Genomic DNA, 24276 nt, shown 5'->3' on the forward strand with positions numbered 1-24276 from the left:
GTTTTCCTTAGAATATTTAACACTCCTTCTCTTTGCTTATAGGCTGTGAGGCCATCTCTGTGTTATACTGTGGGGATCCGGCCATTAAGACCAGAAAAGGATTATTGCCTTCTTTGGTTTCTGTGGCCCTCACGAATCCTGTAGGGGAATGGCTGAGAACTAAAGCACCACCAGATGAATCTAGAGTAGATGCTTCTAATGACTCTATACACTCACGCCAATAATGGAGGAAACTTTCATAGCTAGTCCCCCAGAGAAGCTGACTGATCCTTCCACACTGTGTTCGTGGGGATTGGGCTGGGGATGGGGAGCGAGTGAGCCGGGCTCGCGATAGGGCTGACCCCAAGCTGCTGTTGCAGATGGCACAGCGATGTCTACATCAGAATCGTGAGATGGCTGAGGAGAGCTACTGGTATTGGTCTTTTGGGCCTAGAGATAAGCCACTGCCACAAATGGGTCACAGAGACTCTAGCCTTGCCTACACAGTGGTAGGATAAGGGAAAGATTCCCCTCCAAAGGCTTATGATCTATACAAATTGAGGGCCGTATCCAAGCAAGCAACTGTAGAACCTCTTAATTCTTGTGGTCGTGGGAAGGGCTTCATGGCCATCCCATGTAGAGCTCTGCATTGTCACTAATGCAGGGGATGACCACAGTTTCAGGGCCACTTCGCATTCTGCAGCCCAGCACAGCCTCAGACCTCTACCGTGAAACTGATGGCACAAAGTAGTTTTTAATTGATATTCATAGCACTCTACTAGGGTCAATACCAAAGTCAGCTACTGACTGATATTTTGGGTGACATCCTAAAGCCACTGCCATACCAGTGATTCTCGGGGCTTCTCAAACTGGGGTCTCCAGAACTTGGGAGAACGTGACACAACCAAGATTCCATGAAGGCATAAGGTCAGGGAGAATTTTCCTGATGGCCAGGCATTCAAATGTTTTATTTATTTATTTATTTATTTATTTATTTATTTATTTATTTATTTATTTTTGAGACAGAGTCTCACTCTTCTCTCCCAGGCTGGAGTGCAGTGGTGCAATCTTGGCTCACCACAACCTCTGCCTCCTGGCATCAAGCGATTCTCCTGCCTCAGCCTCCTGAGTAGCTGGGATTACAGGTGCACACCACCAAGCCCAGCTAATTTTGTACTTTCAGTAGAGACGGGGTTTCTCCATGTTGGTCAGGCTGGTCCTGAACTCCTGACCTCAGGTGATCTGCCTGCCTCGGCCTCCCAAAATGCTGGGATTACAGCTGTGAGCCTCCATGCCCAGCCTACTTTTAGTTTTTAAACAAACACCAAAATGTTATGGAGTAGTCTACAAAATGCAAATGCAATTTTGAGATAAAAATGAACATTAGGAATGAATTTCCATGCTGCAGGCTTCTGGGGAGGGCCTTGTTCATTCTCTCTGCTGTTAGATAAACTTTGGTGAGAAGTTAGAAGAAAGCTTAGTTAAGTGATAGAGTGATTCAGCCCTTCTTCTGTGAAACAGACAACACAAACTCTTTGAAATGGAGTGGCCCCAGGATGGCTTAAAGAGTTTACTTTGTACCTGAGACAGTCCTGATGGATTTAGGGTACCACACTTGGGGGCACAGATGCCGGCAGCCTTGCACCAGCAACTGACAGCAACGTCCCTTTCTTGACTCCATATCAAGTGGCATTTCCTGAGGCTTCCTGATTTGATGACACCCAGGATGTCAGGCAGGATCCTGGAAGACAGGAAGCCAGAGTCTCTGAAATCCTGGATGCTTGCTGTGAGCACCAGAAATCTCGAACTGAAGGTGGTGATGTTGTCTGGTTTGTTTTGAAAGTTAGCGCAAATGCTTTTTTTTATAAAGGCTCTTTGGGCTTCCACGATCCATGACATTAGTAATTGGCATTGATTAGCTCAGGGGAGATCAAGGTCCTTTCTCTCTTTTTCTTTTCTCTTTTTCATCTTTTTCCCCCCCTGCTTTTAAGACCTCTTCTCTTCTTCCAACCCCTGAAAATGCAGTAAGAGTTTACTGACTGCAGGGGTTGGCCGAGGGGCGCTCCTCTGGCGTCTCTGGAGGAAGCAGGGTGTTGCTGTCCTTAGTGTGCTGGCCAGATGCTTGACTCTTCATCAGGGATCTTTCCCAGAGCACTAGACACTTACACATTTAAGAGGAATAGTGCAACGAGCAGATCTTGATGGGACAGATGGTGCTGACGTCCCCTGACGGGCAGTCTGGTCCTTGGGAACTGTGCCAGCTTCTCTGTAAGTAGGGCATATGCACGTCTTGCCAGGGCATCCTGGTGCTTCCCACCACATCCTTCATCAGTGGGGTTTGGGAGGCACCAAGAGGACCTTCCCCTGGAGAAGGTGTGATGCTCGTGCCACACATGGCTACTGCAACCACCATGAGCTTCTCAACAAGAACTGCCATGGAGAGAGCTAGGGCTATCGATCTGACAGATGGGGTGCCAATTCTGGCTTCAGCTTCCTGCTGTCTGGTTTTGAGATGTTCCCTTAGCCTTTCTGAGCCTCACTTCTTTGGTCGGCAAATGGGCTGTGATTGGGTGATTTCAAGGATGGCTGCCAATTGTCCTTTCTCCTTATTGTTAACTAGCTGGGCCTAACCAAATATCACAGAAAACCAGTACATAGTTACACATATTGAGGCTGCTTATGGGAGAGAAAATATGGCATTAAAGAGGGACTTTACAGTAGTGTTGCAAATATTGGGTATGTAGAAGAAGAGTACTGTAAATTAATTCAAAGGTGTTTCAGGAGGATTATGTGTCAGAACTTGCACAGGAAGAATGAGCCTGTGATGGATGCAGGCTGGGGAGGCATTTGCTGGAGCTGACCAAGTCTGGAGACGTCAGGCAGCACTGGGCCTGAGCATGAGCTGGGGTCAGGGAGTTCAGATGCAGAGTGTGGTCCACAAAGCTGATGTCCTGCCCCCATCCGGCTATCAGCAGCCGGCCTTCACTGCTCCCGGACACACATTCCCTCCCCTTTCCCTGCCCTTTCTTTCTTCTTCCTCTCAGGCTTCTCATCTCTTCCTTATCAAGCTTCTTCATCAGGAGTGTGCAGAAGGCCTGGTCCTGATGGAAGTGGGAGGCCAGGGTTTGTTTTCACCTGACCAGGTGCTTCTGGTGCACACTGAATTTTGAGCACCATGGCTGTGGTCTAAATGGCTGGACACCCCCTGACCCCCACCCCCGCGTGCAGATTGGTGTCCACAGTTATCCTGGAGGCTGGTGCTGGGGATGGTGGGGCAGCCGTCTGGGGTGAGGTGGGTATTTGGAGGCCCGTGAGCATGCAGGTCGGCTCTTTCAGGTCACGGGGATAAACACCAGGACCATCTTCGTGAAGCTGGTGGTCAGTGCACTGGGGTGTCAGATTGGTCAGTGGGACAAACCAGATAAACTGCGGCTTTGCAAGGCTGTAGATGGAATGAAACCTCACATTCTGCTGGGAAGTGAGCATGTCCTGCCAGACGAGACCTGGGCCAAGAGAAAGCGGCCACCAGACAGCTGTGGTCATGCATTCTTTTACACCAATGAAGAGAGGGATTTCGAGTCACTGATAATTGCTAGATGTTGATGAAGATGATGAATAACACTCTTCATCTGGCTATGGGCAACCTCAGATTTGAAAAGATTTTCAATGTAAAGGGTCCTTGGCAATAAGCCCTCTCTTTTGTTCACATTTGCTTCTTTGAAACACTTTTTTTAGTGCCCCTGTATGCAGGGCATGGTGGTAAACTCTGTGATACATTCACAGCTCCCATTCTGAAGGGGGCTGCCCACTCAGGTAGTGAATCTAGTAAGGGAGGGATTTCATTTTTGTCAGGGCCACAAACACAACTAGTGTGCTTAATATAGCATATGTCAGGTATGGCACCGAACATTTTACATGGTTTTATTACAAAGCCCATATGCTGGGCACTATCTTACAGAAGAAACTGAAGTTCAGAGAGAAGTCTAAGCCACATAGCCTGTAATAGATTCGATGCAGACTTTGACTTCAGAGCCTGTGACTTCAAGCCCAATTCAGAAGCTACCAAGTTTAACTAGCATAGAATGGGTAAAACATCATATTGAGTTTTAGATTTTTTTTTTCTTTGTAAAAAAAAAAAGAGATTTTGATTCTGTACAAGTTCAGAACATTTGCCAATTTGCAAAGGTGGTGGCACAAATCAGGAGAAATATTTGAATCCTGTCTGGTTTCTGAGGTCCGCTGCAATCTGGATGGTAATTTTTTCACCCAGGGGACCTGCCAAGTGGGTGACATATAATCAGTTGCCGTAGGTCTTCTGTTATCAGCCAGTTCTAAGTGCAATTCACCTGATTACGTTGCACCAAGAGCAGTTGAGGGAATGTGTCCAGCCAAGTCTGAAGTACACTCAACGCTGTTAGATGTGAGTTCCATCACCCTTGGCAGTTGTGACTTCCTGTTTTCAAGATAAAAGACTTACAAAGGTTTATTAGAGAATTTCAGAAGGCTTTGGTGAGGCTATCACATACAGCCCAGAGAAAACACTTAAATAGTTTAATTGCAAATGAATTTGAACCATATGGCTAGTTTTCTTAATATGCACATCAGTTTAAAAGAGGATTACCAGATGATCTATAAAAGATGTTTGATGGTCTATATAACCCAGAGTATTAAAGAAAGGAAATTTTCAAAATACTTGAAAAAAATGGGATTGGTTTTTCTAAACCCAAAGATTTGAAAGAGAGACAATTGTGTTTAGAGGGAGGACATTCTCACTTCCCTCCGGTTATTACGGAGACAGCGAGCTCCATGTTGTCTAGGGAACAGTTCTTCCCGGGTGGTCTTTGGTGACAGTCTTTCTCTTGTCCATTTGCTACCTGCTGAGAATACTGTTTGTTATATGTAATGCCTACTGGGCAAGGCAGTTGTGTGTTAATACTCTGAAGGGAGCCTGTTGACTCAAAACCCTTGCTTCACATTAATTAGAAGAGGTTGGGAGGTTGGTGGGATGGCCCATGGGGTAAGCGGGAGCTTAAATGAAAGGGGCACCATGGAAAGGGGATGAAACTGGGAATCAGAATGGTTGAACTCAGGTCCCTGCCTGGCCCTAAACAGCTATGTGACCGTCTGTCAGCTACTACTTCCCCTCTGTGAACCACAGTTTTCTCATGGGGGTGATGACGCTATCCTACTTACCTTGGAGCTGTTGTAAGGACAACTAGATGAACTATGTGAGAGCTTGCTGCAGAGCGAAACATTTCATAAAACAGGGGATTGCAAGAGCCAGCCTCGGCCCTGTCCCCAAAGCTGTTCAGTGGGCCTGGTCTCCTTCTAGGATGGACAGCAAAGCCAGAGCCTGGAAGGGGGAAGTGTGTGCAGTGAGCAGGAAGCTGTTGTCCCTGCTGTTGGGGTGTGTGGCTCATGTTTAGTGAACCTGGCATTGTGCAGGACAGAGCCACCGGCAGACACTGCAGGCAACGAGCTTGTGCCATCTGTGACCAGGCTCCTTGTCCTTGGAACTTCACTCCTGACTCCTCAGGGACCCCGCCCCTCAGGAAATTTCAAAGACTTTTTAAGCATTTTTTATTGCAGCTTATTACTGTTGAGTGTCAGGGATTGCCGAGTCAGAATCGGTTTGTCCTGCAGCAGAGACCTGCCATCCTCCCCAAGGCCCAGCAGGGACAGTGTAACCCCCAGGAGCGGTTTCCATCCCCAGACACATGGCTGGGAAGGTCTCAGGACTGGAGCAGAGCTCAGGGCAGAGGATGCTGTCTCTGCTCAATGATTTATGTTTCAGCTGACTCACATAAGACCCGTGTGTGTGTTCTCAGTAGATCTGCTCATTTTACTGGATTATACTTCTGGACTGAAAACAAAAAACCTTTAAAACAATTATGACTTTGATTATTAGGGAAAGTATTTGTTGAACACGACATGGTGTTGTCTTAGTAGCCTGTAGGAATGGGGTGCCCAGTGACTGGCTGGGTAACTCCAGCTAATCTACAAGTGGATATTCCTTTTGGTTAGATTCAGGATGTTGGAACCAGGTGTCTGCCATTTCAGCATCTCCAAAGGCTATTGATTTATGTGTTCTTGAAGAGTATGCTAAATTGTGATATTAGATTTTGTTTTTATGTCTTAGTGTCGAAATGTTAGCCTAGCTGGGAATTTTCCAGTCTAATAAAATTAGTCAGAATTGGTGATGGGGTTAATGTATATACGGAGGAAGAATGCTTGGGAAGTAACTGCCTTACACAATTAAAGAGGTGCTCTTTAGCCTAACTGGATCCCCAAATGAGGGCTTACAATGTGATTAGTGGCATATTCTAAAAGAGGGCAAGGTGGTAGTCACATGATCCGTAACCCTTGTTTCCAAACATACCAGCTCTTACTTGGTATACAAGCAAAATTTTAAACACTAAGTATTGACCACCAGAATGCCCTGCTTTGGGAAGGTTCACAGTGAGAATGTTTCTTGAGATTGATTGGCTTAGCAAGAGGATTTCTCAAAATGGATTAATGTAGCAAGAAAAAAGAAACAACAGACACAGAGGATAGCAGCAATGGTGTAGCATGACCAGGCTTTGTCTGGAGGAGCAAGACTTAGACATGGAACAAAAATTAGGACCAAAATAGAAATCAGTTAATGATTCATTGTAAAGTCAAGGAAAGCCCATCTTTTCTACATTACAGTGAAAAAGCTTTCTGGAGGAGAGTTATAAATAGCACATAATGTCTCTCTGCTATATTTTTATACTGACCTTTAGCTCTTGCCAGAGAATATATAATTTTGGCCTAACGGGGACAAAAGGAAATAGATAAAAAGGGACACTGTAAAACATTCAAGATTTCTGGCGGGCAGTCTCACAACATGGAATGTTTTAATTTCTTGAGACCTTTTGGTATGAAACGTGGGGCGGAATATGTGGATAGAGTATTGATACCGTTGGGGGAAAAATGTCCTTACTAGAATTAGTTACCAAGAAACGTATGTTTGATGCTCAGCAGCTAATTGTTGAGGCTCAGTGTCTGGAAACCTTATGTGCATGATGGCAAACTCTAAGTGGTCTACCGTCTAACCACTTTTGTGTCCTGCCCTCTTTAAGAAAAGGAAGTGCCCAACAAGCCCTTGCGTGTGCGTGTCCGGTCCTCAGATGACAGGCTGTCCGTTGCATGGAAGGCACCACGCCTGTCTGGAGCCAAGAGTCCACGCAGATCACGGGGTTTTCTCCTGGGCTACGGGGAGAGTGGCCGGAAGATGAATTATGTTCCACTGACAAGAGATGAGCGGACACACGAAATTAAAAAGCTAGGTGAGTTTCATATTCATTGGTATTCAATGTTTCCATGGTCTTCGGGATCATTTCAATATTGAGAAGCTCATTCATGACAGAGCATTGTATTTTAGTTGTAATGTCCACTTGCCAGGTGCTGCAATGATTTGAATCTCTACTGTTTCTTCCGTCTCCATCCTGGACGCCATCATTTTAACCTTTTGTTAATGGTAGCCCCAGGCTGCCTTCCTAGTGCCTGTCAGTTGCTTCCTGATCCGACAGCACAGACTCGAGTCAGGCCATTTTCCTGGACTTGAGTCTAATCTTGTCATCTTGGCTGTTTTTGTCATTTTGTTATTTGAAGCTTTGTTTTAGAATCCTAGGACACTGGGCCTTGGGTCCCATTAAGATGAGACATGGTAGCCGAGTGAAACTGCAAGTCAGGCTGTATTAGTCAGGGTGCTCTAGAGGGACAGAACTAATGGACTATGTGTGTGTGTGTGTATATAGATGCTACACACACACACACATACACACACATATATATATAAAGGGGAGTTTATTAAGTATTAGCTCACACAATCACAAGGTCCCACAATAGGTCATCTGCAGGCTGAGGAGCAAGAAGAGCCAGTCCAGGTTCCAAAACTGAAGAACTTGGAGTCTGATGTTTGAGGGCAGAAAGCATCCAGCACAGGAGAAGGATGTAGGCTGGGAGGCTAGGCCAGTCTCTCTTTTCATATTTTTCTGCCTGTTTATATTCTAGCTGAGCTGGCAGTTGATCAGATTGTTCCCACCCAGATTGAGGGTGGGTCTGCCTCTCCCAGCCCACTGACTCAAATGTTAATTTCCTTTGGCAACACCCTCACAGACACACCCAGGATCAATACTTTGTATCTTTTTTTTTTTTTTTTTTTTTGAGACAGAGTCTTGCTCTGTTGCCCAGGCTGGAGTACAGTGGCATAATCTTCGCTCACTGCAACCTCCGCCTCCTGGGTTCAGGCGATTCTCCTGCCTCAGCCTCCCGAGCTGCTAGGATTACAGGCACGTGCCACCACACCCAGCTGATTTTTGTATTTTTAGTAGACATGGGGTTTCACCATGTTGGCCAGGCTGGTCTCGAACTCCTGAATTCAGATTATCCACCCACATCAGCCTCCCATAGTGTTGGGATTGCAGGCATAAGCCACGACGCCTGGCCAATACTTTGTATCCTTTAATCCAATCAAGTTGACACTCAGTATTAACTATCACTCAGACCATCCTCCCTTTTGTCCACCCCTTACTGGGTAAAGGAAGCACTGGCCAGGGAATGCTGATGGGAACCTTTGTTGTGACGGGGAGAGATTGTGTGCTTGTTCTAGCCTGGAGGGAGAGTCCTGATCTTTGCAGGCCTTATTCATCCATAAGCCTGGATAGCGGCTATAGGCTTGGCTCTGTGAGGGGCAAGGCTTATCGACTTATTCCTCGGGCCTGATGCTTCCTGCCTGTGGAGACAGTGCCCAGAGCTGTCTCACCCCTGCTTCCTGCTTCTCTCATTGGTGCCTTGGAAGAAGCGTGGGGTAAGCATGGCTGGGCCCTTCATCTCTGCCCCTGTGGGGAAGCCAGGCCACAGAGAGCACACGCAGGGCCCAGGGCTGCTTGAGCGGAGAGCCTAATTCTGGGTTCCGTGTAAAGCATACTTGCCCCATGTTCCCCAGCTTGCTTCTTACCACTGTCATAAGGTTCTCAGCCCCCACAAATGACTATTCTGGCATTTCCTATCAGTTCAGTACTCAAGCAAGGGAAAGGATGTGATTTATTGGGCCTTCTGGAAGACTCATGCAAGACCTAGGCTTCTCTTCCCTTACCTGGAGGGGCCTCTTCCCCTACCTATAGGGGCCTCTCCCCTTAACTATAGTGGCCTCTTCCCTTACCTGGAGGGGCCTCTTCCCTTACCTGGAGGAGCCGCTTCTGTTACCTGGAGGGGTCTCTTCCCTTGCTTATAAGCAGGCGTCTCAGCTTCCTGCCCTGTGGTGTGGAGGCTGGAGGTGGGAGCGGTGGGGGAAGGTGTGTGTGCTATGCCGGGAGGCGATGCTGAGAAGGCAGCCTGGCAACCATTGCTTGGGGCCTCTTAGTCTTAAAAGGTAAAATCCCTCAGACAAGGAGAGGGATGGGCAGACAGTGAGACAGACGGGCGAGACCAGACAAGGGCGTGGTAAGGGAGGAGAGGGGAGAGTTGCCTAGGAGGAGAGCTGCCGGCCTGCACAGACAGAAACGGTGCTCAGGAAACAGCCGAGGTGGGCAGCAGCCGCGTGGAAACAGAGCACTGGCTTGGACGGAAGCCTGGCGAGACCACACTCCTAGGCGCTCTGAGATCGCCTAACTCTGCAGAAGGTACAACCATGCATTTAGGAGCCTGAATAAGCAGCTCTGTGCTCTTCAGGACCTCTGAGGCCAGCTCCCTGGGTCCAGGTAAGCTGGCTCAACTTTGGTGATGCAGGCCAAATTCTACTCCACATGTCAGCAGTTTGGATTTGATCTGGCGGAGACATTGGGTGGATGGTCACATCAGATCCCTTCCCTGTTACAGCCCAGGGTGTCCCTATTCTGTTTGTAGCTGTTCAGCCACCTGCTGAAGACTGTCTTGGAGGAACTCTGCTGCCTGGCGGGTGTTCCAGGTACAGGCGGGCTGGGTGTTCCAGGCACGGGCTGGCCGCATGGAGTTTTGTGCCTTTGCGTGATCTCCACATGGTAGCATAGGCAGCTGAGAGAGCCAGGCACAGCGTCAAAGCCAGCCCAGAGTACGGACTCCAGACCTATTCAAACACAAAGGAGACCAGCCACCCCTCTGCTGCAGCAGCATGTGAAATGTCAAGGGAATGCAGGAAGCAAAAGGAGAAACTCACACATGAAATGTCAAGGGAATGCAGGAAGCAAAAGGAGAAACTCAAGCTGGATGTCCTTTGCCAAGCGTGACTTTAGTATTAGCAGCAAGAGCTCGAATTAGAGACTCCTCCCCCTGATGCCACAGAATAATTTGTATACCCTTCAGTCATTCCTTCCTGAGCCACCCTACACAGGTAAGCTGGCTCTACTTTGGTGATGCGGGTCAAATTCTGCCCGGCATATCAGCAGGAGAATAGAGTTCCTGTTTTTGCATCTCCGCTGCTGCAGGGGAGCTTTGTTTCAACGGACAGCTCGCTTTGTTCTGAGCCTTTTGGGAACGGCGCACACTAAAGTGTCACTTAGCATCGACAGGTTTTTCAACTGACTGGATCTGTTGTTGTTGTCGTTGTTTATATTTCTTCAGTAGTGAACTGCTGGCTCACCTGAACATGGTGGAAGGATGTTTTTTGCTGCCTGAACGTAAGCAAATATTGGATCTGAGATCGGGGTGGGTTCTGGTCCCCACCTCGGTGGACAGGACAGCCTCTTGGGCTTCTGGTCAAATGAGTTAGCTCTTAAATTTTCACACATAAAAAGCACTAGACTTGCTACCGTGAATGATGTAAGAGGTCACTGTGAGGAGGAGGGCTCCTGGAAGCTTGCCCCATCACGGGGAAAAGGTGGTGCAGGATGGGGCTGAAGTGGATTTTCCTCAAGGTGTTGGAATGGACCTGCCATGTCATGGGAAGCCTGTCTACCCACTTATCCTGCATGGGATTTTCAAACTGTTTATACCAGAGAGGCCACAGAACCCTTGGTACTACAGAGAGTGGTCACATGCTAAGGAAACTTGAGGGGTGGGCCTTATGTCCTGCAGCGGAGAGCCGCTCTCCGAGCCACTCTCTGTCACTAAACACGTCTTACTGGGCATCTCGTGCATCAGACGCGATCCCAGGGAGGCCCTAGTGTTGAACTGACTGTCAAAAGAGGCCCCGCAGAGAAGGTGGCATTTGGGCAAAGACTTGCAGCTGGAGGGGCCGTGGAACTGTCAGGGGAGAGGAGGCTGCAGGATGGGGAGCTGAGAGGGAGCAGGGGACTTCCTTCTACAAGTCACCAAGGAGCTGTGGGAGTGGGGGAGGGCATTTGTGCCACGTCCATCACACACTTGAGGTCAGGAAGTGGGCAAGTGTGGCACTGACTGGGGGTTCCTGGGGTCGCTGGGCTGATGACGTTGGGGCCATTTTGGGAATTTCATTTCCTCTCTTTTTTTTTCGTGACAGGGTTTCACTTTGTCACCCAGGCTGGAGTGCAGTGGCGCAATCTCGGTTCACTGCAACCTCCACCTCCCAGGTTTAAGTGATTCTCCTGCCTCACCCTCCCAAGTAGTTAGGACTACAGGCACCTGCCACCATCTCCAGCTAATTTCTGTATGTTTTAGTAGAGGTGGGGTTTCACCATGTTGGCCAGGTTGGCCTTGAACTCCTGACCTCACATGATCAACCCACCTTGGCCTCCCAAAATGCTGGGGACTGCAGGCATAAGCCACCTCATCTGGCCCATTTCCCCTCTTTATTCAGTAATCAGGGGCACAGAAAGAGGTCATCTTGACACCATTGTATGTTCATCATATCTCTATGAGGAAGAGACAGCTTGCTGGGTGTCCGTGGCCTGTTCAGCTCTGTGCCTGCCCCTCCTCTGCAGTAATTGAGAGTCAGGCTTTGGTGCCTGCAGACCTGGGTGGGCCTGTTATCCTTGTCTGTGAAGTGAAGACAACAACAGTAGCTTCTGCGCAGGGCTTTGTTAAGACTCAGTGAAGAAGTGCACGTGAGAAGCTTAGCACAGAGGAGAGCTGTCATTGTGTTTACTGCAGAGTAAAACTTTTTCTTAATGATAACTTTGGGCCAAGATTAGTTTCAAGAGTGCAGCAAATCATGAAATCTGGGCATTAAAAACAAATCTCAGAACTTTAAGAAATACATTGAAGGCACATACAAATTTCAGTTGTGGGAAATTATTCATTTCTTGGTGGTTCTTGAGAAATGATGGGACACTGCTTTCCCTGTTTAGTTACTTACATGTGTCCCTGGACTGTGAGGTTGAATGGCTATTTTTGTTTATTTGTTTGTTTACTTCTGGCGAGATTTCGTCGTCAATAGCACCGAGTAACGAACAGATCTGAAGTGACTCCTCCGTATAGAAGCTTAGTTTGATGTTCTGTGTATTCAAGTGTTACAAACTATTTCCTCCCTTTTATAAAACACACATTTAAAAATCTTCTGGTAGAATAAGAGGTGAATGCTGAGTGCCTCCGTATAAATAATTTACTCATTTATGGCTAGAGTATCACCCGCGTTCTCTCTGTAGAGAGCAGGCTGTCAAATATTATCCTCTTCCCTTGAAACCTCTGATTCTTCTACAGCAGCTCACTCTCCATAAACAGTCCCTCTGTGTGAGAATTTTGAACACAAGTCTTCTTTCCTGTTTAGCACAACATGCCTGTAAAGACAAGAGAGCGATTTCCTGCTGCCATCTGAACATGTGCAGTGCCTGAAGGAGAGAGTGCGTGCTCTCAGCTCCCCTTAGGATCTTAGTGTCACCTCCGTTAACTGACCTAGGTCCTACCTGATATTATAACTATCAGTACTAGATATAGGCCAGATTGCCACATTTTTATTCTTGAAATGATTAAAGCTACAACAGGAGCCTTGGTCAGAGAGTCTGGTGTGAGGTATTAGCAATTTTGGATTCAGGATAGATTATGAGTTATTAAATGTGTGACCCCGGGCAAGTCACTCAATTGTTAGAGCTTTATGTCCTTATTTATAAGATAAGAAGGTCAAATAAAAAATAAAAAAGGTTTTACCTAGGTCTCAGACTTTATGATTCCATACTAATTGAGAGGACAAGTTTTGTTCCATCACTGCATTTTTTTTTCTCCAACTACAATGGCCCCTGGTATACACAGCGATTGGTTCCAGCATTCCCTGAGTATACCCCAATCCCTGCAGACTCAAGACCCTGCAGAATCCACATACAGCAAAGGCTGGCCCTCCCTATGCTCGGGTTTGACATCTCTGGAATACAATCCTATCTGCATCTGGTTGAAAAGAATCCATGTATAACGTGGATCTGCACAGTTCAAACCTGTGTTGTTCAAGGACCAACTGTTCAATTTTCAAGTTCGGGTTTCGTTGCATGCTAGTGGGATCCCTCAGAGGGTGGGGGCAATAACTGACTGAGAGAACCATCCAGAAATAAGGGGTACATTGAAAGGCTTCCATGTGCTGTTAGTAAATCTTCAGAGACTCTGTTTTGAGGATTTGAGCTTTGAAGGGCACAGCATTCCACAGGGAAAGAAAGACCTGGGCTACTCATGTTGCACATTGGCTATTCTTTTCTTCTTTCTTTCTGGTAACAGATTAAAAACACAGTAACCCCCTCTTACCAATTCTGGAAGTAGAAAGAAATTGGGGGAATTATGTGGGTAAACGTGTTATTCTTTTTTAAAGCATTTATCTCTTTCTGATGGTTTTGTTTTGTTTTTGTTTATCTCTTTTTGATGCTGATGAGGTAGAAACCTATTTTTCAGGAATTACTGGTAAAAATCGGTTCCCCATTTTCTAATATAATAGTGTTCTTTTTGAGTTTAATTCCTGCAGTTCTTGGGCTCGCCCTTCATTGTCCTCAAGAAGTGGGAATGCCCCCAGAAAGAGAAAATGGAAAAAGGGGAAGGGGAGGAGGAATGCAGAACCCCCCTCCACCCCCAGGGGCTGTGTGTTTCTGAGAAATCCAAACCAGAATCTCATCCCTCACTCCCTGGTCCACAGCCTCAGAGTCCGTGTATGTCGTCTCCCTGCAGTCCATGAACTCCCAGGGCCGGAGCCAACCAGTCTACAGGGCTGCCCTAACAAAGCGAAAGATCTCAGGTATGTTTCTAAGGATGCATTTGGTCAAACCATAGTCTGGTATGAACGCTATGTTGTTTCCAAATGATGCTGGCTGAATGATAAATTACATGAATTTTACTGAGGCTAAAAGAAATAACAGGGCAAACGTGGTCACATTTTGGGTGTAAGCGTGCTGCTTTTATATGCAAAGGATAGAGTGCTTTTGTGATGGAATACATTTCACTGTTTATTTTGAACCACTTCACTGTGCAGTAGATCTGCTGTGATAGGAGCAGCCAAGCGTTCATTCCAGTAAAGGTGCAGTCTGGCTCAAGCCTAAATTGCCTTGGGTGATGCACTGAACGACATGAGAGAGAAGGAAGAGCAGGCAGGAGGTGGTGCATGCAAGATAAGCACACACATATTATTTTAGCTATATCTGCATTAAAATGACATTGAGAATCCTCAGAAAAAGCATCATAGGGGTTTGCTGAGAGCCTGATCACTGTCCACATGGTTACATTTCCCACGTCCTTTCAGAGACATTTTCTATATTCCTGATACATTAACAAATGACAGGTACCTTTTCTGGACCACATATCTTAATTTAAAGAGGCAATCTGCAATATAATTGTTTTCATGAGTTCACAACAAAAAATCAAAGTTATACTTTTTTACACTGTATGAAGTTCCACAAATACGATGTTTCACTCTTACTATTGATGACTTGCTGCCATAGGATAAGTCCCTATATCACTTTTCTAGAAGGCTAAATATTTTCACCTTCCCCTGCTGGTGGTAAAATCCACATCCTCTTGAAATATGATTCCTGAAAAGTGAAAAGAAAAAATGAAACAAAAAACTAAAACAAACAAAAAAACCCCAAGAGACTACAGAGTAATATTGAAGATGTCTTGTGAGTCTTTTGAAGTGAGACTATAAGCTTTGTGGCTGTGATATGTTCTATTGATAACAAAGATAAATCTCTGTAAGAAATTGGCAAACTGACTTCTGGTTCATATCTGAACACGTTTTAATCTGTCTTGGACTCACACCTTCTAAAATGTGAGGGCATCAAACCCAATGTGAATCTTCCAGTTGTTTGAACCAGAATTTTCATTTCATGCCATGGTCGTCAAGGAAATGTGAGTAGAGTTTTCCTTCTCCTAAACTTTTGCTTTCCATAAAAATGTTATTATTTTCCAGAAACTTAACAGTGTTTATTGAGAAAGCACTGAGTTACTTGGACCATCTTTCACCCAGGCAAAGCATCCCCTTTGTACTGTTTTATATGTCGATTGGGTTGGGCAGCTTTTAAAGTGAAATGCTTATGTCTTTCTTTCTTTTTTCTTTTTTGTTTTTGTTTGTCTTTGAGACGGAGTTTTTGCTCTGTCGCCCAGGCTGGAGTGCAGTAGAGCCATCTTGGCTCACTGCAAGCTCTGCCTCCTGGGTTCACACCATTCTCCTGCCTCAGCCTCCCGAGTAGCTGGGACTACAGCCGCCTGCTACGCCAGGCTAATTTTTTTGTATTTTTTAGTAGAGACAGGGTTTCACCATGTTAGCCAGGATGGTCTCGATCTCCTGACCTTGTGATCCGCCCACCTTGGCCTCCCAAAGTGCTGGGATTACAGGCGTGAGCCACCGCGCCCGGCCAAAATGCTCATTTCTTAGCCTGTGTTTAAGAAATGCAAGATGGAGATTTTTGTTTTTCTACACTGACTAATCAAATAATTGTTTACCTTTCTATCAATTTCATTTTGTCTACATTACACACAAGCAATCTAAAACTTATGCAGGGTGAGTAATGGCCTGTCAAGGACTGAGGAGCTCAGAGCAGAACCTGTTGTGAGAGAAAGCCTTTCTCTGGGTCTCATTGTCATTTCAGAAGAGGACGAATTGGATGTACCTGATGACATAAGCGTCCGAGTTATGTCATCTCAGTCTGTGCTTGTGTCCTGGGTGGATCCTGTTCTAGAAAAACAGAAGAAAGTTGTTGCATCAAGGTACTTTTGCTTATTTATTTGTCTTTATATATGAGAGATGGGGTTTTTCTGGCCCTGAAAAGACATGTATTTAATGATATTATTTTCTGACTTACATGAATGCTGGCCTCTTTTGTAGCTGAATAGCTGAATGGTAAATATTCTATGACAACCTAGTTAATCCCAAGTGTGCTCACACTTTTCCCACAAATCAGATGTTACCAGGGCCTCGTATGTAGTACACACAGCAGGAACTCACATCTCACTTGCTCAGTGATTTATCTTGTGTCTGGAAATTTCCTAGATTCCATTTCTTTCTTTGCCTCTATTTGTGTTTTGCTTTCTCTCATTGATGTTCTGTTCATGCACAGGGTCCACTTTGGGAGGAGTCTCACCGTTCCTTCTGTGATCCAGGAAGAGTCACTGTAGGATGGACTTTATGTAGAGTGGTGGATAATGTCTAATGCCTTATACTTAGTAGCTCCTCATTAGACTTTGCTAAACACTGACTTGCTTCAGGTCTGGCTCATTTACACGTAACACTTATCTTCTCTTAAACCATGATGTGATGCTATTCTGGCTTTTATATTCATTTGCAATAGCAATAAAAGGCAAACCAATCATAAGGTTAAAATATTCTTATGTTAAAAGGCTACTAGTGAACATCATTTCTAGTTAGTGGTAGATTAATATAGCCATCAAAATTTTAGTTCTATGACTGAATACATTAAGTAACCAAGACAAAGCCACAGATATGGTGGCCTGGTTATTATGCATTAATTTTTCAACCTCTCTGCAACCAGGAAAGGGGAATATAGTTTAAAATGAATGGGATGTGATGATGGCATTATATATATACATACATATATATAAATGATTATTCATATTAGATACATAGTTTCCTCCACTGTCTGCTAGTAAAAAAGATATCTGCCTTTTTTTTGAAAGACTTCGGAAGATTTGTAGCGATTCTCTCCCTAGCCATGTGGCCTTCATCAGCACGAAGTGTTCCTTTTACCACTCAACATCTTGCTGAAACCAGAGAAGGCTTGAATTTTCTTAGCAGAACTGTTGTGTTAATTGGTGTGCTGTGTCTTCAACTGAAATCTTCTCCTGACATATTCAGTATAACAAATGGCACATTTTAAATGTATCAAATGCTGTCTACTGCAAAGAGGCCACAAAGACAATTTCTTTGAAAGGGAATCAAATAAATGGTGTTTGTGGCTCTTAGACTGTCGAGGGTGTCTGCTGTCAGGGGTTGCTGAACTGTCCATATTTGGTCATAGCGTATTTCTCCCCCAATAACCATGCACCACAGTTCCTTTTGTAGGTGCCTCTGTCCTGCTCTGTTTCACATTTTCGCTCCTTTTCATGGTAGTAAGTCTACTCAAAACCACATGTTCCCGTTCCTCCTGAACCTATGGAAAACATGCCTGATTTGGGATGAAATGAGTCTTTTTGTCTTTCTTTTCTGGAGAGCTGAGATAACCGTGGGCCAGGTCTCTACTGATGCCTCGAGTAGACACAAATACAGATGCGCACACACACACACTCACACTCACTAACACACATCCCTGATAATGTAGTTGCCTCATAAAAGCTGTCTCCTTTCTCTCCCTTCCCCTTATAATCTCTGCTTGCTCTTTTGAGCAGTATAAGATTTTTTGGTCTTGAAAAGACACTAAGCTCTGTTTTTTCCTCCTACTTTAGACAACTTTGCTTGGAACTTAAGCAGATTCTTTGAGCCAGTCACATAGTCAAAAGTTTAGATTTTTCTCCTCTTTGATTTTCTTACTTACCTCCCAAAGTCATCACTTATGAGGAAGGAAAAACAAGGCATCTAGTGTTGAGTTGCAGAGAATTTGATAGATCATTGTGTTGTGTTTTCTTATAGACAGTACACCGTGCGCTATCGAGAGAAGGGGGAATTGGCCAGGTGGGATTATAAGCAGATCGCTAACAGGCGTGTGCTGATTGAGAACCTGATTCCAGACACCGTGTATGAATTTGCAGTCCGTATTTCACAGGGTGAAAGAGATGGCAAATGGAGTACGTCAGTCTTCCAAAGAACACCAGAATCTGGTCTGTATTTGAAATGGCCTTTGAATTTTCAATTTGGGAATTACACCCAAAATACGATTTAAAGACAATGTAAGATGCCAACAGTGACAAAGGCCAGCATGGGCATTTTTGAAAGTCACATTAACCCTACATTTTGGTAGAGTTTCTATCCATACATGCAAAGAAGTTAAGGAACTGTTCTTTGGGTCCATGTTTTACCATTTGTTGGCCTTTTCCACTAACATGTTGTTCTGTTGTTCTGTTTTTCTGACATGTGGAGCACATTAAATCCCAGTGTGTAGCATGTATCAGTCACCATTGTATGCGTGAATGCCCCTGGGTAATGGATGCTCTTGCATGTAGGAGAGCCTCTGCTTTCCTGAGGCTGAGGCTGCATTTGATTCTGGGAAAAATTTTGGTTTGTATCCAAGGCTACCATTCTTTTCTCTTAAACTATGTCTTTCAAAGTTGTATTAAGATGAAGTTGGAACTGGAGCTTAATCTTCTTAGTATATTTCAATATTTGGCAATGAAAGAAATTCTGAATTACTAAGACAATTTCCCTAGATATGTCTAAACTCACTAAATGAATTGGTTGTATTGACATAAATCACTATATTACACAAAGAACCAGTGTGGAATTTTCTCTCAGGTATAATAAAAATTAACACAGTAGCTCTTCAATAAAAAAAAAAGTGTACCTAGAGACCATGTGCTATTTACATCTAGAATGTCCACTAAGGCATTTAAAAATGTTTCATTCCTTATCATTTTGTAGCTCCTACCACAGCTCCTGAAAACTTGAACGTCTGGCCTGTCAATGGCAAACCTACGGTTGTCGCTGTATCTTGGGATGCGCTACCAGAGACTGAGGGGAAAGTGAAAGGTAGGAATCTTACTCCCTAAACTATAAGATGCATTGATTCTGATGAACATGGCCTCTGCTTACGGCTTTATTGACTGAAAAAGAAATAGGGAAGCAACATACGTCTAAGAGGTGCTCACCCAAGGGACAAGGATATTTCTTACAAGATTTTCATTGCCCAAGATCCAAGCAGTCACGAAAGTGACTATTCTTTTCATCCATTGAAGGCTTTTTGCTGTTGCTGTTGGGAAGGATGTTTTTCATTGCATGGGTGTGACAGCATAACCTTTTCCCATCTGGACAACACCCTGGCTTTCATGCTATGAGTCTTTTCCTTGTGCTAGGAAGATCACAAACGCAGAGGTCAGCAGGAATCCTGCAGAGCCGTCAATATCTTTCATGGGACCATGAATCCATTTAATGGGTTTGAAAAGCTCAAGTAATAATTGCTGGAAAATGGATTTATTCCCTATTTGTCACCATTTGTTTGTTTATGTATTTATTGATGACAAGGAAAACATAACACCAAAATAGCAAAAAGCTAGATATTTTAAAGAACAAAAATAGAGTAAAGCATTCACAACTAGTTAAATTTTAAAATAGTCTGTTGAGAATACTAAATACACACAAAAAATCTTTTATTGTTAATGTAAAAGCATTTAAGAACCTTTCAGAATCTGTTTGGAGACATTTTAAAGAGCTAGGCTGAAGTTTTTCCTGGCACTGCCTATGCAAATATACTCTAGGAATAGAAAGGAATGGAGGTTTGATTCAAGAAATAAATACTTTTTATTGTTATTAGCTTTGAGGGGCAACTTTAAGTCTAATATATCCAGAAACTATAAAATGTTTGTGTAAGCTTAAAGAAATCCAGAAAATTACTACTAATCTCCTTTGAGATTTTCTTAATTGAAAAAACTGAATGGTTCTCTTTTATATTCATCCAAAACTACGTTTGCTGACACGTAGGATGTCTTTTCATGGAATAATAGAAGTTAAGGAAGGTCGATGTGGAACTGTATTTTCTATACTTAATGGATTTTCACTTTTTGTTTTTTTTCAAGAATAGATTGTACTATTTCTCTCTCTCTCTCTCTCTCTCTCTCTCTCTCTTTTTGCCATTGGAATAGATCCACAACAAGAGAAAAATATTAATTTGGTCCCTTTAAATCAGGGATGTCCAATCTTTTGGCTTCTCTGGGCCACATTGGAAGAAGAATTGTCTTGGGCCACACATAAAATACACTAATGATAGCTGATGAGCTTTTTAAAAAAAGGGCCATGCATAAATCTCATAATATTTTAAGAAAGTTTATGAATCTGTGTTGGGCCACATTCAAAGCTATCCTGGGTTGCGTGCAGCCTGTGGGCCACGGGTTGAACAAGCTTGCTTTAAATCATTCTTTTTATGACAATTTGAACTTTTAACTTCCTCTCTATTAAGTATTGTTGTGCTGCTGAGAAGACCTCTGAAAATTGAATAAAGACTTTTTGCTAACTACTTTTTGTTAGCTGAAAAATGAAAAGGTAATTATTGCACCCCTAGTGACTTTGTTACCATGCAACTTGTGTACTCTTCCTCTCTCTGTCATCTTAGTTGATATTTACAGTTCGTTGGCAAAAGAAGTTCCATGGTAGTCAATTAAATATTGACAGAAATAATAACTGCAACTGAGTTTTTATGTCCAAAAAAGCTCGCGTATCTTAACCCTGCTTAGGTAGTTTTCATAAGGATGTAGTGGTGAGATTAAAATTAATAATTACATCGGAGCATTTTCTATGTACGAGAAATAAAACATAATAGAAGAATATACTTTGACATGGCTAAACTGATTTTCCACATGGATTTAATTTATTTTAAAATTTGAATCACAAAATTTTATAGACAATGGGTTCTCTTAATTCTTACTTTTGACCACCACAAATGACGAGTTTGTTGATTTTCAATGAGAAATGAATGCTGTGTTTTTTCCAGACAAATGCTGCAAAAGCATTTTTGGTTGAAACTTTTTTTTTTTTTTTTTTTTAAATGAATGTACTTTTTAAAGATTGGAGCTAAGGGAAAATAAAAGATCATCCATGCGCCTGATAATTGTTGACTTTTCTGTGATTCAAGTTACTTTTCTTTACTCTTACTCATTTCTTTTTCTTTTCTTTCTTTCTTTTTTTTTTTTTTTTTTTTGAGACATAGTCTCACTCTGTCGCCCAGGCTGGAGTGCAGTGTGCAGTCTCAGCTCACTGCAACCTCTGCCTCCCGGGTTCAGGTGATTCTCCTGCCTCAGCCTCTCGAGTAGCTGGGACCACAGGCACATACCAGCATGACTGGCTAATTTTTATATTTTTAGTAGAGATGGGGGTTTCACTCTGCTGGCCAGGCTGGTCTCAAACTTCTGACCTCAAGTAATCTGCCCATCTTGGCCTCCCAAAGTGCTGGGATTACAGGCATGAGCCACCATGCACAGACCCTACTCATATTAATTTGATGTTTTGTAAATCTTGGGTTCATTGAGAGGAAAATAGGCATGACAGTTTTTAGTTGAAGGTGAAAATTATTTTTTAAAATATGATGCCCTTATGTTATCATATTTCCATGTGAGCATAGACATATTTTAGTTCCTTGGACTGAATTTGCTATGGTTTTCCAAATTCAGGGCTATTATATGACTACAGAGTAAGCCAATTACAGATGGAAACATTAGATATCACATAAATCTATTACTTAGCAACTTTTCTTCACAGCTCTAAAATACTGTGAAATATCTTTATCAGCACATACTAAGAACTTTTTTAATTCCTACAAAAACAAAATTATATTTCAAATATGGAATTTTTCTGGCTAAATGTGCTAACAGAAATAACCCAGGTTAATAAAGTGAAACTCTTGAAGATGTCAGAAGTTATTCAGGATCCATTCCTAGCAGTTGTCACTTCGTTTTCCTTAGTTTATTCTATCAGGACATATCGATCATAGCAAATTAGTAAATAAATACAATTTTAGAAACTCAACGGTGTGTAAATTTGGGGGGAATTGTATGAAGACTGGCCTCCTGGCTTTCATATGTTTAATTTGCTTAAAATAGCAAAGTGCCAGCTAATTAAATACACAGCCCTGTCTGGTTGCCCAAATGAATGTGAGTTCACCTTCTGCTGTGTCTTCAGGCTCCAGCTGGTGACTTGGCGTGCATTGCTAGTGTATTCATTTTAGTAATGCACGTGCTAATTCGTCCTGCCCTTATAGTCTGCCTGCTGGACACAGGACTGTTTTCAGTTTCCTCCTTCCAACCATCTGCCAAATCATTTCAGAATACATTCTTTCATACGCCCCGGCTCTCAAACCATTTGGAGCAAAGTCCCTCACCTATCGTGGAGACACTACTTCTGCCCTGGTGGATGGTCTGCAGCCTGGGGAACGCTATCTTTTCAAGATCCGGGCCGCAAACAGGAGAGGCCTGGGACCTCACTCCAAAGCCTTCATTGTCGCTGTGCCAACAAGTAAGCGTCGTGTGTCTGTGGCTGTCTTCTCTCTCTCTCCATTCCTGCTGTTTGTTTTGTGTTACTTTGAGTCATGCTCTTGGGTTCGGAACTTCTCAGCGATGATTTTTCCAGGCCAACTTGCATATTGATTTTTAAAATATTTTTGTGTTCCCTTTAGAAATTAGTCTTCTCAAAGATTAAAATGTTGTTGATTATTGATAACATTAATTGTTATTGCAGTATGATTAATGTATTAATTATATGATTAATCTGACATCACTATTAATTTTAGGCTTGTGGTGACAGGGAAAGAACATTTTTAGAAATGGTAATGTGGAGACCGAGATGGGCGGATCACGAGGTCAGGAGATCGAGACCATCCTGGCTAACACGGTGAAACCCCGTCTCTACTAAAAAATACAAAAAACTAGCCGGGCGAGGTGGCGGGCGCCTGTAGTCCCAGCTACTTGGGAGGCTGAGGCAGGAGAATGGCGTGAACCCGGAAGGCGGAGCTTGCAGTGAGCTGAGATCCGGCCACTGTACTCCAGCCTGGGCGACAGAGTGAGAAAAAAAAAAAAAAAAAAAAAAGAAATGGTAATGTGACATTTTTCATTGTTAGCTCTCTTCAATTTCTATGTAGCTTTAAAAATGTTTAGTTTGCAAAAGCAGAAAGGACAGGAGATGGGTGGGGGTTAAAAAAAATTACCCACTGGGTATAGTATTCACTGGCTGGGAGATGGGTTCACTAGAAGCCCAAGCTTCACCATGATGCAATATATTCACGTAACAAACCTGCACGTGCAAGCCCTGAATCTAAAATTTAAAAAAAGTAAAATTTAAAAATAAGATTAAAGTAAAATTTGTGGTTTGTATTCCATCATTTGGGAGTGCAGCTGTACCCAGAAGGATGTCAGTTGTCTAGCTCACCTGATCCATATCCAAACCAAACACATTAATAAAGATCCACAACTGGAGGGGAGTGTTTTTGGACCGTGTTTTCTTTTCTACTTCCTCACATTTATGCTGGATATTGGCAGCTTTTCCTTCACTGTGTGCTATGAAGACCCATGGTAGACTGCAATATTAGACAATTTTGTCATGGAAAAATCTGTGAAATGGATGACATTTGCCCCTCTGGCACTCTCACTGCAATATAGGTTCCTCTCCCCTATAGAATCTCTTCCCTCAGTCTGCTCTGAAGACAGGGTGATTACAGTACATTTAATATAATGTTTGCCTATCCCCGGAGTTTTTTATTTGAAGCCTTATTTGAGAATTATAAATGTGTCCACTATTAATGGAATTTTAAACAAGAAGGAGGAAGCAGGTAAGGACATGTTATGGGAGGAGGGAACTTTGTGTAATGCCTTAAAAATTACAAATCAGTTGCTCGTCACACATTCCCCATCACTTTGAGTATAGATTGTTCAGCAATTTGCACCAGGTGTATTTGTGTTTCTTTTTTTTTTTTTTTAATTTATTTATTATTATTATACTTTAAGTTGTAGGGTACATGTGCATAACATGCAGGTTTGTTACATATGTATACTTGTGCCATGTTGGTCTGCTGCACCCATCAACTCATCATTTACATCAGGTATAACTCCCAATGCAATCCCTCCCCCCTCCCCCCTCCCCATGATAGGCCCCGGTGTGTGATGTTCCCCTTCCTGAGTCCAAGTGATCTCATTGTTCAGTTCCCACCTATGAGTGAGAACATGCGGTGTTTGGTTTTCTGTTCTTGTGATAGTTTGCTAAGAATGATGGTTTCCAGCTGCATCCATGTCCCTACAAAGGACGCAAACTCATCCTTTTTTATGGCTGCATAGTATTCCATGGTGTATATGTGCCACATTTTCTTAATCCAATCTGTCACTGATGGACAT

At 43.5% G+C, this 24276-nt stretch overlaps 1 protein-coding gene across 1 annotated transcript in view; it reads left to right on the plus strand.

Annotated features, from left to right (window-relative positions):
* The window catches only part of FNDC1 (fibronectin type III domain containing 1), a 102686-nt gene that overhangs the window by 38423 nt on the left and 39987 nt on the right, over nucleotides 1-24276 (plus strand). Inside the window, exons 5-10 of the mRNA XM_003898350.4 lie at nucleotides 7083-7289; nucleotides 13946-14044; nucleotides 15891-16008; nucleotides 17885-18072; nucleotides 18830-18937; nucleotides 22220-22408. Coding sequence (XP_003898399.2) covers nucleotides 7083-7289; nucleotides 13946-14044; nucleotides 15891-16008; nucleotides 17885-18072; nucleotides 18830-18937; nucleotides 22220-22408 — 909 coding nt within the window. The remainder of the gene's footprint in view (nucleotides 1-7082; nucleotides 7290-13945; nucleotides 14045-15890; nucleotides 16009-17884; nucleotides 18073-18829; nucleotides 18938-22219; nucleotides 22409-24276) is intronic.

This window comes from Papio anubis, chromosome 6 (assembly GCF_008728515.1).
Source record: "Papio anubis isolate 15944 chromosome 6, Panubis1.0, whole genome shotgun sequence".
NCBI lineage: Eukaryota > Metazoa > Chordata > Mammalia > Primates > Cercopithecidae > Papio > Papio anubis.